The sequence below is a fragment of the Taeniopygia guttata genome, chromosome 2 (assembly GCF_048771995.1).
Source record: "Taeniopygia guttata chromosome 2, bTaeGut7.mat, whole genome shotgun sequence".
Taxonomy (NCBI): domain Eukaryota; kingdom Metazoa; phylum Chordata; class Aves; order Passeriformes; family Estrildidae; genus Taeniopygia; species Taeniopygia guttata.
Window position 1 is genome coordinate 8,999,831 of NC_133026.1, and position 17,466 is coordinate 9,017,296.

The window sequence follows — 17,466 nt, forward strand, 5'->3', positions numbered from 1 at the left end:
CTGAACCTCATCCATTAGGAAGAGCCAGTCTAACCCACTAATCCTCTGGGTTTTTTCTTTCCCAGTGGACCAACAACTTGGACTTTACAGCTACTTGATGATGAGAAACTAATAATGGAGTGAGGTGTCTTTCTGCTCTAATTTTGAAGAATTGTTTCCACGACCACAACATAGCATCAACAATCAACAATATTTCTTTTGAAGCTTGCATTTCCCCAAAGCACCAAGCCTGCACTTAGGGTTGTCCTACTACTTGTCCTGCTGATTTGTTTTAGGGTTTCCTCTGCCTTATTGCAAGCTGGCTTTTGTCTTTTTGAACTGACCCCACTCCCACACAAACACTTCCTAAATAATGAGTAGCCTTTTCATTGAATTTATTTTGGAAGTATGCATTTTAGGCATGAAAACTCTCTAACTTCCTTTTGGTGATCTATAAATTAATGCCTCCACTTTTAAAATAAGGGGCAAGAAATATAATTTTACAGCAATTTAGAGCATGGATGAAGTCTATATTTTAGAAGTAGAAAAATAACTTTGCTGCCTTATGCTTTGCTCTCAACCATGGCACTCAGAAAACTTGAATATAACACAAAGGATGCTCCAATATATTCAGCCAGTGCAGGGTGCTGCATGCATGGAGAGGAATCTGACCTCAAAGGAATTGTGTGCCAGAGTTACAACTTTTGAGACTACAACTTAAACACACAAAAGGGAAACATTTTTGATATCTCACCTTGAGCACCCAAACTCACCTATTCAAAGAATGTTTGTTAAAATTGTTGTTTTTTCACCTTTTCCTACAGCACCACACCCAGGCATCACTTTTTGCATTTCCCCTCACAGAATCCCAGAATGGGTCAGGCTGAAAGGTCCATCTGGTCCAACCTCCCTGCTCAAGCAGGGTCATCCCAGAGCACACGGCACAGGATTGTGTTTAGATGGTTCTGGAATACCCAGTGAGGGAGACTCCACAGCTCCTCTGGGCAGTCTGTTCCAGCGCACGGTCACCTGCACAGTAAAGTTTTTCCTCGGGTGGAAATTCTGCACATCAGTTTCTGCCCATTGCCTCATCTCCTGTTGCTGGAGCAGCGCCTTGTCCATGCTCTTGCCACCCCCAGTTTTGGAGAGTAAAGACACAAAAGGGGAAGAATTTTTGCCATCTCACGTCTCAGCTATTCAAAGAAGGTTTCTTAACCTTATTATTTTTCTTTTTTGCCTTTCCCCTTGGCTGCACACCCGGATATTGCTTCGCTGCCCTCAGGAAGCCCCGCCCACACAGAAGACCCACCCACCAGCAGAGGCCACGCCCACCTAACGAAGCCCCGCCTCCACACTGCCCTGGCCCCGCCCCTCCCGTTGCAGTGCCGCGGGCCGCCGGCAGGGGGCGCACTCCGCTCGCACGGGACGCCCGGCGGGGCCGTTCCAGAAACTTCCGGAAGCGGCGGGGCGGAAGCGGCGGCGCGCGCTGGCGGCACTTCCTGTTTGCGGCCGCTGCTGTCGGGGCCGGCGGGAGCGGCGGGCGGGGAGCGGCGGCCGCGCTGCGGAGCCACCGGCGGGTGAGCGCGGGGACCTCGGGCCGGGGCTGCCCGGCCGCGGCCGTGCGGCGGGCAGAGGGCGGCGGGGAGCGGCCGCTTGGCCGGGCCGCGGTGCCAGGCAGCGGCGTGCCCGGTAGCGGGGCCTGCTCGCGGCGGTGGTGCCGCGGCGGCTCTGCCCGGCCTTGGCGGGGCTCGGGGGTCGCAGGGAGCTCGGGGAGGCAGCGGCTGGCCAGGGCTGCCCCCGGCGCTCGGAGCGGGACGAACCCCGGGACGTTCGGTGCCAGCCCGCACTGCCGCAAGGCAGAAAAAAAATTCCGGATTTCCAGTCCGTGCTCACAGGGGTGTCAATTCCCAGGGAATGAGGGCGAGCCTCGTTTCGTTAACACACCTTGTCCTTAAAGCGCCTTTTGTCGCAGGGTGCTGCCTGGGCGGCTTGTAAGCCTTGTTGTGGCCTCCTTTTCTCTACCAGTCCCTGAAAGGAGATGGCGATGAGCTGCGGGCCGTGCCTGCAGACAGAGAGAGGATCAGAAGAAATGGCCTTAACAGATTAGATAGTGTAAAAAATATTTCACATTTAGCGTGGCCAGCCATTGGAATAGGTTGCCTAGGGTGGTGGTGGTAGAGTCAGCATCCTTGGAGATGTTCGGGAGCGCCTGGATGTGGCGCGGGGTGGGTTTGTGGTTACGGGAGGCAGTGGCGGTGCTGGGGGGTGTTTGCCCTGGGTGATCTCAGTGGGGGTGCTGGGGGGTGTTTGCCCTGGGTGATCTCAGTGGCGGTGTTGGGGGGTGTTTGCCCTGGATGATCTCGGAGGCAGTGGCGGTGTTGGGGGGTGTTTGCCCTGGGTGATCTCAGTGGGGGTGCTGGGGGGTGTTTGCCCTGGATGATCTCAGTGGCGGTGTTGGGGGGTGTTTGCCCTGGATGATCTCAGTGGCGGTGTTGGGGGGTGTTTGCCCTGGATGATCTCAGTGGCGATGTTGGGGGGTGTTTGCCCTGGATGATCTCAGTGGCGGTGTTGGGGGGTGTTTGCCCTGGATGATCTCAGAGGCGTTTTCCCCCCCTGGTGACCGTAGGCCATACGAGCTGTGATTCTCCCCCATGGAAGCAGTTCGGTTTTGTTCCGCTCAGTGTTGATTACTCGGGAGGTTTGTTGTTGGTGAGGTCGGCAGAGGTCGGGTGTTTTGAGCTCGCTGTTGCCAGGTTCCGAGCCGAGGTGAAAACTGATACTGCCAGGTAAGGAACACTGTTTGTGGTCAGTATTTGTTACACTTGAGGGGGGACAGCAGGCTGGGTTTGGGACTCGCGTTCCTGTTTGCACCAACACTTTGTGTTGTGTTCCTGTCTGAGCTCTCCTTGGCTGCTGAAAACGTGCTACAGCCGTGCTAACAAAGGTGTTAGAAATAATTCAAAATACTGAACAAATCTGTTCTAAATTGTGGTTATTATAAACTGCTACTTGTTTAGACACAGTAACATGAAATCTGCGTTTATAACATGTGAATGGTTAGGCTTGTGTCATTGCATAGTCAGTGATCAAACCCAAGAGTTTTTAGAGTATAAAGTGTCAAAAAGTGATAAGAACAAGGAGCTGACACAAGGGAACAACTGGGATGAAGCAAGGCTCTGCCTCTCTGGTCTTGCAGCAGAGATTGCAGTCACTGCTGTCTGCTGACCTTAATTTTTGTTTACTCTTTGGAGATCCTTGTACTCCAGTTAGGGATTTTATGTTCAGCTGGTGATCAAGAGCCTAATAGTGAAAATACCATTTAGTTTGATGGATTATGTTGTCAAAGAAGATTTGTTTGGACCAATGAGTAAGTGTATTTACAGATCTTGTCTGTGTGATTACTTTTTTTATTGCAAACAACCAGAATTTTAACTATTGCAGAACACTGGTCTAACTTTGTGTACTCCCCTTGGCTCCTGTGCTGACTTCTCAGTGGAGAATAAGTGTTGAAAATAGAAGTTAAATTAGTATTACGTTTTTGTAAATAATCTCTATTGGAGTAGAAATTTAAATTGCTGCTTTTATTGGCAGCACCGTTTAGACTGCAGTGCTACTAATAATGTAAACTAAATCTGTAAACTGCAGAGTTCCCCTGGTTCTCCATCAGGCTTGTCTTCTTAGTACTTGTGCTTTCAAACTACAGCAGATTCTTATCCAGACAGCTTCTCTCTCTGGTTATTTTCTCTGTCCTTCCCAGATCGATGCAGTTTGTTAATTTATCTTGGCAGAGTTTGGGAAGAAGGCATGCAGGGCTTTTGTGTAAGACTGAAGTTTTAGTTAGAGGCTAATGTGTTTTGGTACCGATTTTTTAAAAATAGATAAATAGATTTCTTTACAAACTGTATTCTTTTATCCATTAGAAGTTTTGGAATGTATGCGAGGAGAGGGAATAATTTATGTTAAGTCATTATCATTTTATGTAGGATATAGGCGTTCCTAACAGCACACGAGAAACAAACACCAGGTTTTTGGTCTGTTGTGCGTCTGTGCCGGGCTCGTTGGCGCAGCGAGGTCTGCGAGCGGAGCGTGCGCGGGACGAGCGCGGCGGTTGCGCCGGGCCCGCTCTGAGGTGCGGCACGGGCGGAATGTCCGCGGAGGGCACGGCCCGGCCTGTACAGCCCCGTGAGCCCGCGGAGGGCACGGCCCGGCCTGTACAGCCCCGTGAGCCCGCGGAGGGCACGGCCCGCCCTGCACGGCCCTGCGAGCCCGCGGAGGGCACGGCCCGGCCTGTACAGCCCTGTGAGCCCGCGGAGGGCACGGCCCGCCCTGCCGGCCCTTGTGAGCCCGCGGAGGGCACGGCCCGGCCTGCACAGCCCTGTCAGCCCGCGGAGGGCACGGCCCGGCCTGCACAGCCCTGTGAGCCCGCGGAGGGCACGGCCCGCCCTGCCGGCCCTTGTGAGCCCGCGGAGGGCACGGCCCGCCCTGCCGGCCCTTGTGAGCCCGCGGAGGGCACGGCCCGCCCTGCACAGCCCCCGCGCTGCACCCAGACTTCCCGGAGCACATCCACCGCTTCTGAAGCGTGGAGCCATGCTCTGAAGTGAATTCGTTGCTGTAATTTTCGACTTAGCTGTGTGAGGTTTATGTTTAAGCGTTGTGCTCCATTTTTCTAATAGCATTTTGTAAAGAGCCTCCTCAGTTGTGTCCTGAAAACATTTCCTGACAAAGCTTTTCCCTTGTCTTATTCAAGCAGTGGAAAGAGTAGTGAGAAATTACTTAGTTTTGCCAAAACTTGTTGGATCTTGCATATGATGCTTGTTTCTTTTAGGATAGATTTAAAATAAAACTGTAGTTGAGGGTATTAGTAGTTCAAATTATATTTTCTTCTGAATGAAATACATTTGAATGGATGTTAGATTTTCTTTACTTTAGACGTAATGAAATCATTCTGCTTTATTTATTTAACTGCTAGGGAAGAAATAATTCATGCATATACATTACACTCCTATAGTTACTAGTTGTAGGTTTTATGTTTTCTATTCGTTCTGAATACTGAAATCCCACTGGTGTTAGTGAGGACTCAGTACTTAAGGATCTTAAAGGCCATATAGTAAGTCTGAAGCCATTCATAGCTACATTGTAGCCAGTTTTTATTAAAACATTAATTTTTCTGATCAGAATTGTTTTTCTATCTTAAAATGTAGTCTGAATTGGTGACAGTCTGTCAACACTCTGATAAAGAACTTACTCTTTGCTTTAATGAAGCTTTTTTTTCTTTTTTCTTTTTGTTTGGCTTGAATAAAGTTATCATGACTCAAAAACAGTTCAGGGGAAATGTGTAGAAACTTTGAACTATTTTCCCTAACTGTTTTCTTTTCCCTAAAGGATCGTCTGATTGCATGTGATTTGCCTAAAACTTTCTGGGCCATGTCTTTCAGTTGAGGCTTTCACTATTTTTAATTGCTTAATCATATGCAGATCATATATTTTTTGAAATAAAACATGACTTTTACTTCATATAAAATAGCCTTTTATGGTTAGTTTTAGGAAAGTGACAGTGTTCCAGATATTTGTGACACAATTCCAAATTTGGACACCTGAGTTGTTTTGGAAAAGTGCTCCTTTGCTTTAAGGAAAGATCATTAATAAGTCCCCCTTTATCAGAGATCAGATGGATAAGCAGGAGAGTCTCAGCCAAGAGAGCGAGGGTGGCCTGTTGACTGATCAGCATCCTTTCCTGTTATTTGTTAGCCAGTTTACATTTCTTTCACAGATGAAGAGTTTGAATTTCTTCTGTTTCCATTTTTGGTTGGCTCACTTTTTTTAATGGTTTCTTACGTGTTGCCCTCTACAGGCTTTCCATGTGCCAGGCAGCAATACAGCCCAAGTCCTGTAATTCGTGCCAGAGTTGTGTCTTGCTGCCCTTGGGGAGGAGTGGACAGGATTCTTTGTAGCTTCCTGCCTTAAGGGGTGAGGGTGCCTCTTGTTTGGCTGTAGTGGAGTTTTATTGTTGCTGGCTTTTCTACAATGGAACATGAACTTCGAGGTAAAGCAGTCAGCCCAGGTGCCTTCCTCCTGTGTGGACTGGTATAATAATAACAACTGTATCCAAATCCACTCTGCTGTCTGACATACAAGCAGGATGTTTGCTGTAAACATGAGATTAAACTAAGCTTTTTGGAATGTGCATTTTATTAAATTTATATCCTGGGGATGCTGAGGGGGTATTAAAATAATGACCATAAACATGGCTATTTAAGTACATTTTCTTAATTTTAATTACATGGTAAATGGACATTTTTCCGTGAAACAATAAATTTCAGGAACCTGTGAAGTTAAACTGTGACAGCTTTTCTAAGCTTAGGTAAGTAAAAGCTAAAAGTATTGAAGTTGCTGATATGCTTTAGTCTGCACTGTGTATGTATAAGTGGGAGGAAAAAAATTAATGCTAGTGCCTTGTTTAGATGTATTTGTCAGGTTTATTAATCACAAAACTTATACAGGTTTTCTTGGTCTGTGTTCTTGCACTCATGGATAACTTTATTTGTTCCTCAGCATTCTTACTCTTAGGAAAAATTTCTGTTAAACTGGGGGAATTTTTGTGTTAGCACAGTGGATTTTTGAGAGTTCAGTCAAAGTGAACTGGGATTCAGAGCAGGGTGTTTATTCCTCCAGAGCTGACAGCAGGATGCAATCCTTTAGTTAAGGCCATGGAAGAGGGGCAGGTGCTGGGACCTGGGTGGCTCTGGGACTCGCAGAGGATGTTGATGAATGCCTGCTCTGTGAACTTCGTGAATCAGGAGTCTGGAACTCCATCCTGCTCTCCAGGTGACTGCTGTAGTCACTGAGCTCGAGCTGTTCTGGCATCTTTGAGGACTCTCTGTGCTGCCCATTGCTTCGTGGCCAGAAATAGATAACTTTTTCTGACTAAGCTGACTGCAAAGGTCGCATGCCCCTTGCTGTCTGAATTCCCTCCTGGCTGCTCTAAAGAATTTCTTGTTTGGATGCTTTCCCCTTTTCTGTATTTAGTTAGGGGTGCTGCTTTGTCACCTCTGCTGGTTGTTTGTTAGATTACTTGTTTTTCTCTGTTCATCTGATCTTAGAAAAGTTTGGAGCTCTCTACATGTCTGTCTTCTGTAATACTTCTCATGCTTTTTATGTAGCTGAGGACTGTGCTGTAGAGAGTTTATGAGCCAGGTTTTGGGTAACTGGCTGAGCGCTGGGCTGAGCTGTGTGGGGAGAGCCTGTGCCTGCTCATGTGGCCCTGTCACTTGCCTAGAGCCAGTAGTTCAGGGCCTCTGCTCTGTAAACCAGAACAAAGCTGCCTTCTCCTGTGATGACTGAGAAATCTATAAACTGTGGAAACCTTTGGTTCACATAAACAGTGGCCTGTTTGATTTTCATGCCCCAAAGAATGAGCTGGAGTAGCTGACAGCACAGTTCCCAGCTCAGGGAACTACAGATTTTTGCGAGCAAACACAAAGGCCATGAAACATCTTCTTTCAGATGTTTTTTTTTTTTTTTTTTTTTTGGCTTGTCTTCTGAAATTTTGAAGATTTTCTGTGGATGGAGGCAGGAAATCAGCTAATGTGGGCTGGCATCCACCTGGCTTTAGAAAAAACTTTCAAGTGCCTAATTAATGAGCCTTGCTTGTATATTTGGGGAAAATTTATTTGACAGATTGCGTATTTGGAGAAGATTTTTGTCATGTCATTTCAGTTAGGACAGTTGGGTGGTTTCTTGCAGGGAGGTATATGGTTTGAATCTTTGAAACATTTAGGCATTTTCATCATGCACATTCCTACTAGCCTTAAAAGTACTGATTTTTTTTTTTTTTAATTGGCCATCTTCTATTTTCTAAGTCAATGGCCATCCATATTCTGCTTTATTATAAGCTGATGGTGGCTATTTTCTTGAGTGAATATTTTAAATACTTCTGTCCTGGAAAGGTTGCAGATAGAGGTCTTTTCTATTTGTGAATATTGTTGGATATTTTGGGGGAGGGCTGTTTTCTGGGTGTGCGTGGTGTTTTTTGGTCAGTCTTACTGGCTGTTGAGGGGCTAAGTATTAGCTGACATTTTTTTCTTAAACTGGACAAAAGAAGCTGCAGATTAATTTTTTTTTATAAATATTTTTAAACCGTTTTACATACAAAAAGTTCCTATGATAACTGAAGTTTCAGCAGTACAGTTTATGCTTTATGATAACTAGCAGATATAAGTAACAGGATATCAGATGAATGCTTCCTGTCACCTGACTTTGGTGACACTTTGATTAGGAGAAGGAGAATAGTAATAATTTGTTTTCTTTAGAAACTTTCTGGCTTGTTTTCATTCCAGACTCTATACTAGTGAGCAATAACACTCACTAAAGACAGAATATGCAATCCCCCAGACATTACTTTGAAACAAGTAATTTCTCTATCTTGAAGGAGTAGCTTTTTAGGGTCAGAGTTATCTGTTAAAAGGTGGTTATGTTGCTCTACCTTTGTGTTTTGTCCCAACTTCAGGCTTCTGTTGTCTAAGATATATGGTGTTTATATTTAGTCTGAACTTCACAGCTCTGCAGCATTGCTTTTAAACAAGCAGGAAAGTTTTGAAAAAAATACTGTGTTGAAATCAGCATGACTACCTGTGTGCACAAAGTTCTCTAGGAAAAAATGCGATTTATATTTTACACCTAAGTTGCTTTTCCTACATGCACTTTTTAGTTCAAAGCTTGAGTTTTACGTTTTTCCTCCAAGATAGGTACCAGATTTGAGAGCTAATGAGAGTCTTGTGTGTAAGAAAAGGAGAATATGGAAAGAACACTTAGTGTTATGGTATATGCTCCTATCCTGTGGCTTCTTGCTGTTTGTGTGCTAGTTTTAGGCTGGTATCTGTAGTTAGGAGGGACTCTGACCTCTGGCCTTAAGCTTGACTCATACTGGATTCCCTCCTTCTGATTTCTTTTTGCAAACTATACATTCCATATATGCTATTGTTCCTAAGGCTGACTGTGGGATTTGATAACATGCTTAACCGTACTGACTTTGCTCCTTGCCTCTGCGTTCACAGAGCTGTTCTAATTGTTGTGTGGGAAACAGCAAAACTAGAGAGGCCGGTTGATAGCAAGTATCCTGGGATATTTTTGGTAATCTGTATTTTTACATATTGAACCCTTCCATTAGGATATTATTATTGGCATTCTTAATGTTAATGCAGATCCCCCAACTTCCTTTGGTGTTGGTCACAATATTAACTATACTCTTATGGGTTTTTTGATGTGGAGATTTCTTCAAAGGGTTGTTTACTTCCTACACTTTAATTTTGTGTCTGTGGGACTGTATGGTTAAGTAGATTGCTAAAACCACCCCCAAGTTTTAAACACGTGGGCCCTTCAGTACATTTGCTTCTGTAAGTGGTTTGGAGAGGGGAGGAAGCATGGCAGGGTATCTCTTAAACTAGTTCTGCCATTTGAGGAAATGTGTGTGTAACCATAATCCATAATTAAAGTTAATTAAGCTTTAACCTACAGCAGGAACATATTTTGAAGATGTACCAATTTATTTTAAAATGAAGTATTTTTTCAATGTTTATATCCCAGGATGTTGAAAGATTCATGTAAAAGTAGTACAATAAATTAATTTCAGAATATTTCATTAGGCTACATCATACTTGGTTCTTTCAGCACTTATGGAAAAGGAAAGGAAACTGAGACTGCCTGGGCTAAAATGAAAAATGCTGAATGACTTGAGGGGGGAAAGATTATTTCAATTAATTTTTGTTTGTGATGCAAGAGAGAAGAAAATGTGACTAATATATTAGTGTATTATGTTCTGGGTGTATCTGGGTGACTTTCCCTGCAACAAGGTGATAACTACTGGAAAAGGTCACTGTTTCCTTGTTCATTAAATTGAAACAAACCAGCAGTGGTGGGATGGAAATGGGTTTGGAAGTTTTGCCAGAATGGAGATTTTTTTTAGCAGTTGAGAGAAAGGCAGCATTGCATGAAGACATGAAACATTCTTGAAACTTTAGAAATGTTCTTTCATCTTGGTGGTCTTTTAGTTGGAGTAATGGAGTAATGGTCAGTGTAACTGTTCCTTGTAATTATTCTCTAACGTTGACAAGAAACTGTCAATATTTAAATTCCTTTATTAACTTCTAGGTTTCTCAGGACTCTTGTGGTAGCTATTCTTTTATAGTGACAAACAGTAGGTGCCTCTGCACTTGAATTGGTTGGTTACCTTGCAGTTGCAGCAATCTTGCCTGGTTATGTGCTTCTCTTGGTAAACTTAAAGGAGGCTAATGGTATTCAGTAGCTTTGGCAACATGCACATTTTCTGTCAGAGTCTGAGTACAAGAAAGGCTTACTGGACTCAATAAGTTTGAATTTTAAATTTCCAAGACCCGCACAAACATTGCTTTTCTGAAGGGAGCATATTGGTGGAAGTAATTTTCTGAAGAACAGATGTGAAAGATGGGTCCCTTTGTTTATGCCCATATGTGCTTTAGACATGACAGGTGTCATAGATAACAGGTGAGCTTTCGCATTCAGAGTTATTAATATCTACATCAAAACTGTAATCCAGATGCCCTTCTTAAAATACTGATTGAATTTAGCTTATCAGTCTAATCTGTTTCAGGAGCTGCTATATATCTATGTGTTTGTGTACTGTGTTCCAGTGAGATTAAAGAATATAAAAATCTGAATTAAAGTAATTGTTTGATCTCTTGACCTAAAGTAAAGTGGTTTATTTTTTGAGATTTAGAAAATTTCTTTCTTTGGTCAGGTTTGATACAAGGCAATACCAGGCTCCTACCTGACAGCACTGGACAGGCTTCATTTACAAATTGTTTTTGTTACAGGACTGGAAGGACTTGACTGTTGTTACCACAAGAACTCCTGAAACATGGTGGATTATTATGAAGTTCTGGGAGTGCAGAAGCATGCCTCAGCAGAGGATATCAAAAAAGCGTGAGTATCACTGGTGTGGATGTTATGGATTTTAAGGGACAGATATAATTACATGGTTTTTGGATTCACATTTTGTTGTCTTCCTGTATTCTTTTGCAAATTCCTGCACATGCTACTTTATCAACTCATATGTTTGAGCTGTGGTCTTGGATAATTGCAAAGCCCACCAACCTAAGTGCAAGTTTAGTTTTGCCCCTCTAAGTAAGAAGTTATGGACACTTCACCTAAAATGTTTCATTTGAGGATTGGAATTGTGTGCTGGTGTAGCTGTCAAAGCAGGCATTGATCTTAGGATGTCACAGTCTGTGTTCTTGGAGCTTTATCAACTTTTAATGTACCAGATCCTTCTTGATGCCTCCCTTGGTCGGTTGTAGTACTGAATAATTACAGAGCTCTAAGGAGAAGCCCACAGCAGAGATATTTTGGAATGTTTTGCTTAGGTCTCACAGATGTTGATCATCAGAAATGCACATCAGAATAAGTAAGGAACCCAAACATACTTTCTAATTTAAAACATACCTGAATAGGTGGTTCTGTGTGTACCTGCAGGATCTGTTGGTCCCAACATCTAAATGCAAGATACAAAGCACCAGGAATTTCTTTCTTCAATCCCTGACAACCTGTTTAACCTGACAACATTGTGTTTATTTGTATAGCATATTCTGTTATTTCAGAGTAAAATATCCTTTGTCTTCCTTCCACTCAGGTACCGTAAATTGGCACTAAAATGGCACCCTGATAAAAATCCAGACAATAAAGATGAGGCGGAGCGGCAATTTAAGCAAGTAGCTGAAGCCTACGAAGTCTTGTCAGATGGTAAGTATTTTAAAAGGGTTCTTGAACTGCCTTTCTCTGTCCTGGGAATCAGACTGAAAATGTTGATCAATGGTGGTTTGAAGGGATATTGTAATTTTGGTTCACCATCCAACTTGACTACTTCCTTTTCAAAAGCAAGGAAAGGCAAAGATGTTGCAGATAAGACAGAATAAGCAGAAATTTTGAAACAAAAATTTCAGAATCTCCCTAAATAGGTAACCAAAATACTAGAAACTGAAATTCAGTGTCTGCTAGAAATTTCTGTGGAGACTTCTGTGAATCCCAAGATTAATTTTATCTTAGCAAGTGAGGCCAGCGTTATGATCAGTATAGGGGTATTGTGTTTATCTTCTGAAGTCAGGCTTGACCAACTCTGAGGTACCCACTGTTGGACCTACAGCTTTTAGCTTTTGTAACAGTACATTAGTCTTGACAAAACCCAGGCATACTGTAAACCTTGCTGAAAGTTTTGGTTTCATTTGAGTGAGTTCCGTAAATTCAGTCAACTGTGATACTAAAGATAGTATTTATTTTGAATTGTTCTGAAAGAGGTGTTTAGCCTGACCCATGTAGTGCAGGAATGCAGTTTACAGTTCACCCATGTCTTTTTGCTTGAAGAGTATCATTAACTTTTGCCAATGTTCTGACAAAAGCCGCCTGAATCATAACAAAGTGATTTAAGCTACTTTGATTATTTTCCTCTGTAATTGACTGCAGCTGTCTATATGCTATTTCTGAAGTGTCCTTGATTTCACCTGAGACAGTGAGCATGGGAAAGCTATATTTAAAGCTCTGGTAGCATCTAGATTACCTCTCAGAGTTCAGCCTGATTTAGTGAGCTGCAGTCTTGTACGCTGTGTTTCTTTGCTTGGTTTTGATACTTAATTAACAGGGGAGAAAAAGAACTTAATTTATCATTAGTTCATTGTATACTTGTCTTTTAGAGTACTTTATCCTGCTTAAGCTAATTTTTTTGAGCGGGATAAAAATAGTATACTGATCTGGTTGTTATACAGATCTCCAAGTTCTTTGGAAACAGTGCTGTGCTAGAAGTTTAGAACAGCTTCTAAAAGTGCTGCCAGTTTTTGGATCTATGCCAAATCCTATGTTAATGGTGTCTTAACAATCATTTGTGCAGCAGGGATACCAGAATCTTGAGCCCAGTGGTTGAGAGGCAGTCAAATGTTCTGCAAACTTAATGAAATTTTCTGACACCATTACAGGCTTGAATGATGACAGATTTTTGTTAGAAGAATAGTTTTGTAAGGGATTACATAAGCAAAAAAAATACTGAATTTGGGTGATCATTGAACACATTTCCCTTGTGGGAAACCTTGTGGTTTCAAAAGTGGAACATTTTTCAAGATGAATTTTGGTCTTTGTGAGCCCTCAGGGCACCCTTGCTGTTTCCTGCTCGTGACAGTTTATCTACCTTGCTGCTTTCTTCATAATTTGATGGGTAGGTTAACCTCCTTTCTTTAAAAACTGCTGTCTAGCAAAGCAGTACAGATAATGCATCAAGCTTTGGGGATTTGTCTCCATGTGAACCTCTATTGCAAGCTATTTGAGATGATAACCATTATATACAATTTTAATTCCTGTTAGTCAGAAGTATTTTACTTTCCAGCATCTGTTTGAGGTAACTGCATGTTCTTTAAGTGATGCTGTTTAAATTTTAAAAACATCTTTCACTGAGGAGACTCCACTGGGAAAATCATAATAATATTAAGAGAATAAAATCAAATGCCCTGATTGGTTTTTGACTGATACTTCCTCAGCAGTACCGCTGAAGTGAGTTGTCTGCCTCTTTAAGGTCTTCAGGTTCCCTTCCAGTACCAAAGTGCCATCTGATCTTGTGCAGTAATGTAAAGTTCATTTTTCTCTCCTTTCTCATGGATACTGGCTGGTCTGCAGTGAAAATTAATAGTCATTCCATGCCTTCTAAAATAATAGAGAGCAAGCAGTTTGAGTCACATCCTTCCATGGCATTTTGGAACATCACTTCATCCTCCATTCCATATCCCACAATTAAACTAGCAGAAGTGGTTATAATTAATTTTATAGGTTTGCAGTTACTCATATAAACACTGTCTTCTGTTCTCATAACTGCCCCACAACGGGCTCAGTCTTGTGCAATAAAAGGAAGAGAGGCAATGGTCAAAGTTTGCAAGAGGGAGAGAAGGAAGGGAATGCTTGAGCACTGGAGCTGTTCTCCACACAGCCTGTAGACTCTTAGATAAGATAAGATCTCAGGTTTGTTCGAGCAAGATGTGACCAACTTCATGATTAGACTTGTGTGGAGGAGCAGGTTGAAGTCCAGAGGTCCTTCGCAGCCTTAAAACTTTTCATGGTAGCTGTCCAAAGAAGAAATCTGCCATATCCTTCTTAAAGGCAAATTTCCATGTGAAGTTTGTCCTTAAACCAAACTTTGTCTCATACATCAGGACTGGACCTTCTGCAGCTTACTGGTCTTAAATTTGAAGTTCAGTAACTTTTTTTCTGAACTAAATTGCTTTGGCAGTTCTTGTTGAAGATGGTCAGCAATCATATGCCAGAACTTCCTTAAATAAGCTAGCTTTTAGAAGATGTTTAACTGAGAATGCTGGTGAAGTGTTTTTGTTTTTTCACAAAACCAACAAACCTGTTTACTGATGTGATGTACAACTTCTCCTTGTAGCTAAAAAGCGTGACATCTATGACAGATATGGAAAAGAAGGCCTAATAAATGGAGGTGGAGGTATGTTGACAACCAGCAGTTTTTTGTTTTCTCTGTTTTCTGTAGCTTTCTTTTCAAGACAGGAATCTAGAAATGTCTCTACTAGGGTCTAAAATTCAGTCTTCTAAAAATCGAGATTGCAATTGTTTTACAGTTTTTCTTGTTAGTATGAAAGGTATTGCTGTTATCTGAAAACAGAAAAACTATTATAAAAAGTAAAAAAGTAATGTGTATACTTAAATTGAATGATATCTGAAAGAGAAATCTGAATGATAGCCTGAAGAAAAATCTTGGAAATTGATTATATTTCTGGATAATTGAAGTACCTTATAGGCCTGAACTTTCTTATTAGTAAGAATATGTGAAGGTAACTGAAATTTAACTTTTTTCCTTTTTTTTTTTTTTTGCAGGTGGAAATCATCATGATAATCCATTTGATTTTGGATTTACATTCCGCAACCCAGATGATGTCTTCAGGGAGTTTTTTGGTGGAAGGGACCCCTTTTCATTTGAGTTCTTCGGTAAGTGATCCCCTGGTTTTAGTTACATGTGTATAAAGTGTGACTAAAACTTTAGTCGTTCACAACAAACATAGCTAATGTAGTTTTAATAGAAATTGTTCTGAAAATGAGGCAAACAACTGGTATTTTGTATTATATTTGAAATCTTTGTTTCCTGCCTGTTTCTTGGTTAATTTTATTGTATGAGAATAGGTATGGCTTGCCAATTAATGTTTTGTTGGAAGGCCTGGTTTGCCAAACCATATCCAACCAATTGGTTTGCAAACCAGTGTCTCCTAAGTTGAAAGGAAATGATGTTCAACAGAAAAAGTGCATACTGGAATTTTCTCTTGAGAATTTGAGCAGGCTAACTTACTCTGTTGATTTCTCTCTTTTGATCTGTAAATAAATTAAAAAATAAAACTTTGAGAGCTTCTGAACAGGACAGCTTAACTATTACTGTTACACCATAACTCTCAGTGTGAACTTGTGTCCTAGCAGGACTGATTTTCTGCTATCAGAATAGGAAAAATTGCATACATAATCTAGATATTCTCTCAAATTCATGTCATGTGTTTACTTGGGGTATAGAGCCTTTAGAGACTCAGTTAAAATAGTTCTTTAGGCCTGAATTCTTCATTTAGGAAGCATTCATTAAAGAAAGCAATATGTGGTAAAAATTGTCAAAGTAATCTTTTTGCCCTCATGCTGAAGGTCTTCTGGCTTGTGATGTTGCTTGCTCTAGCAAGCAGAAGGTCTTTTCAGAGGTACTGGGATTCTTATGCAATCTCTGTGTGTATGTTCAACTCAGCAAAATGCTGACCTATAAAGGAGAACAGATCCTGTGTTCAGTATTTACTGTGAGAAAGTTCCATACTGAAAGCTGCAAGTATACTTGAAAAACAGGCTTTCTTCCTGTTCAGTATGTAGATATTGATTTAGCTCTGTAGTAACGTTTGTAAATGTTTTAATATTTTTTAAAGTAATTTATTGTCTCTGGCAGCATTAAGGGGGTAGTTCAGCTCAGATTTTAATTATATCTTTCTCTGGTTTGCTATTTCAGGATCATCAGCTGTTAGATGACTAATGAAGGATTAGAAAGGGGGTTGAAGGGCTAGAGGTTGAATGCAGTAGAATGGTAGTTGATGGATTAGATTAATATCTAGAGGAAGAATCTGGTAGAAGATAGGCAGCTGAATTGGGCAGTTGGATTCAGTGTGAAATCAGCTGAAAGTAGGAAAGGGAAGATTGGAGTAAACTTCTAGCAAAATACTGATGAGTGGAATGGGCTCTGAACTGGGTAGATGCAACTTCTTCACTGTCTGCAGCAGAATAAGAATTTTTGGAAGTACTACACAAGGATTTCAGTTTAGATGAGTGATCTCAGCACTGGTTAGGACACATCTGGAGTACTGGGTTCGCTTCTGGGCTCCATAGTAAAAGAAACAGCTACTGGATAGAATCCAGTGAAAGGCCACTAAGATAATTACAGGAGCTTCTCTGAAGAACACATGGGGAGAATTGCTGGAATTGTTCAGTATGGAGAAAGCTTAGGGTAAGAGTCTCATCAGTGCATTGGGAAGGGAGTGGAGAGATCAGAGGCAACGACCACAAATGGAAGCACAGGAGTCTCTGCCTGAACTTAAGGTAGCACAACTGTACTGTGAGGGCAGCAATGTCGGGGCAGGTTGTCCAGAGAGGTTGTGGAATCTCCATGTTTGGAGATAGCCAGAAGGCATATGGAGTGGTCCTGGAAATCCCACTCCAGTTAATCCTGTTTGAGCAAGGGATTGGACTGGATGAGCCCTAGAGGTCCTTGTCAAACTCAGTTGTTTTGTGATTGTGTGGTAGAAAACCTGGAAAAATCTGAGCAAGATGTTGAGTAGGAAGCTAGTGCGGAGGAGCTGGGAGAGTGTTCGGTTCTTTTGTTTATTTTTTGATTGAAGATCTGTTAAACAAAATAGTTGGTTCTCAATCAAATATCTTTATAGTATATTGTATAGGTGAGATACTACTAGTGGAAGACTGAGATGGGCTCTGTTTGATTGTGTTTGTATTTACTTCATCAATACTAGCAGAAGACTTAACTTGCTGTCTCTGAAAATGTCAGTATTCATGATTAACCTTAAAGCCATGAAGTTTAGTTCTGCTGTTAAATAAACAATGGGCTTAAAGAAAGCTGAGGCCCCGCCTTTTGGGTTCCTTAGAAGGAAGGCTGTACAGCACAGTGCACAGAGCTATCCAGCTTGTCAAATGGAGGTACCACTGCTGCCAGTGTTCCATGGGATGCTGCAGTAGCCTCTCCTATAGAGGCTGTGGTCCATCTTGCTTTGGGGCACCAGTGACTTTGCAACATACCTCTGCACTAGTGACCTAGAGAGACATTCTCCCCCTGCTTAACACACAGATTTATTTATTTATTCAAAATCAGGTTACCTGCTTCATGTATTGATCACTGTCTTTGTTAGCTGGAAGATAAGAGCACTGAGCACAGGCTCT

The 17,466-nt window shown here is 42.0% G+C and overlaps 1 protein-coding gene across 5 annotated transcripts in view; it reads left to right on the forward strand.

The window, feature by feature from the left end:
- The first annotated feature begins 1,398 nt into the window (after positions 1-1,398).
- The window catches only part of DNAJB6 (DnaJ heat shock protein family (Hsp40) member B6), a 59,065-nt gene continuing 42,997 nt past the window's right edge, over positions 1,399-17,466 (forward strand). For 3 of the 5 annotated variants that reach the window (XM_030264278.4, XM_012571386.5, XM_030264275.4), the window contains exons 1-5: positions 1,399-1,556; positions 10,827-10,935; positions 11,642-11,751; positions 14,429-14,488; positions 14,878-14,988. In XM_030264278.4, the coding sequence (XP_030120138.1) occupies positions 10,871-10,935; positions 11,642-11,751; positions 14,429-14,488; positions 14,878-14,988 (346 nt within the window). In that variant the 5' untranslated portion in view covers positions 1,399-1,556; positions 10,827-10,870. Of the gene's footprint in view, positions 1,557-2,605; positions 2,766-10,826; positions 10,936-11,641; positions 11,752-14,428; positions 14,489-14,877; positions 14,989-17,466 lie in introns of those variants that run through there. The other 2 variants (XM_030264277.4, XM_030264276.4) reach the window with 2 other exon arrangements.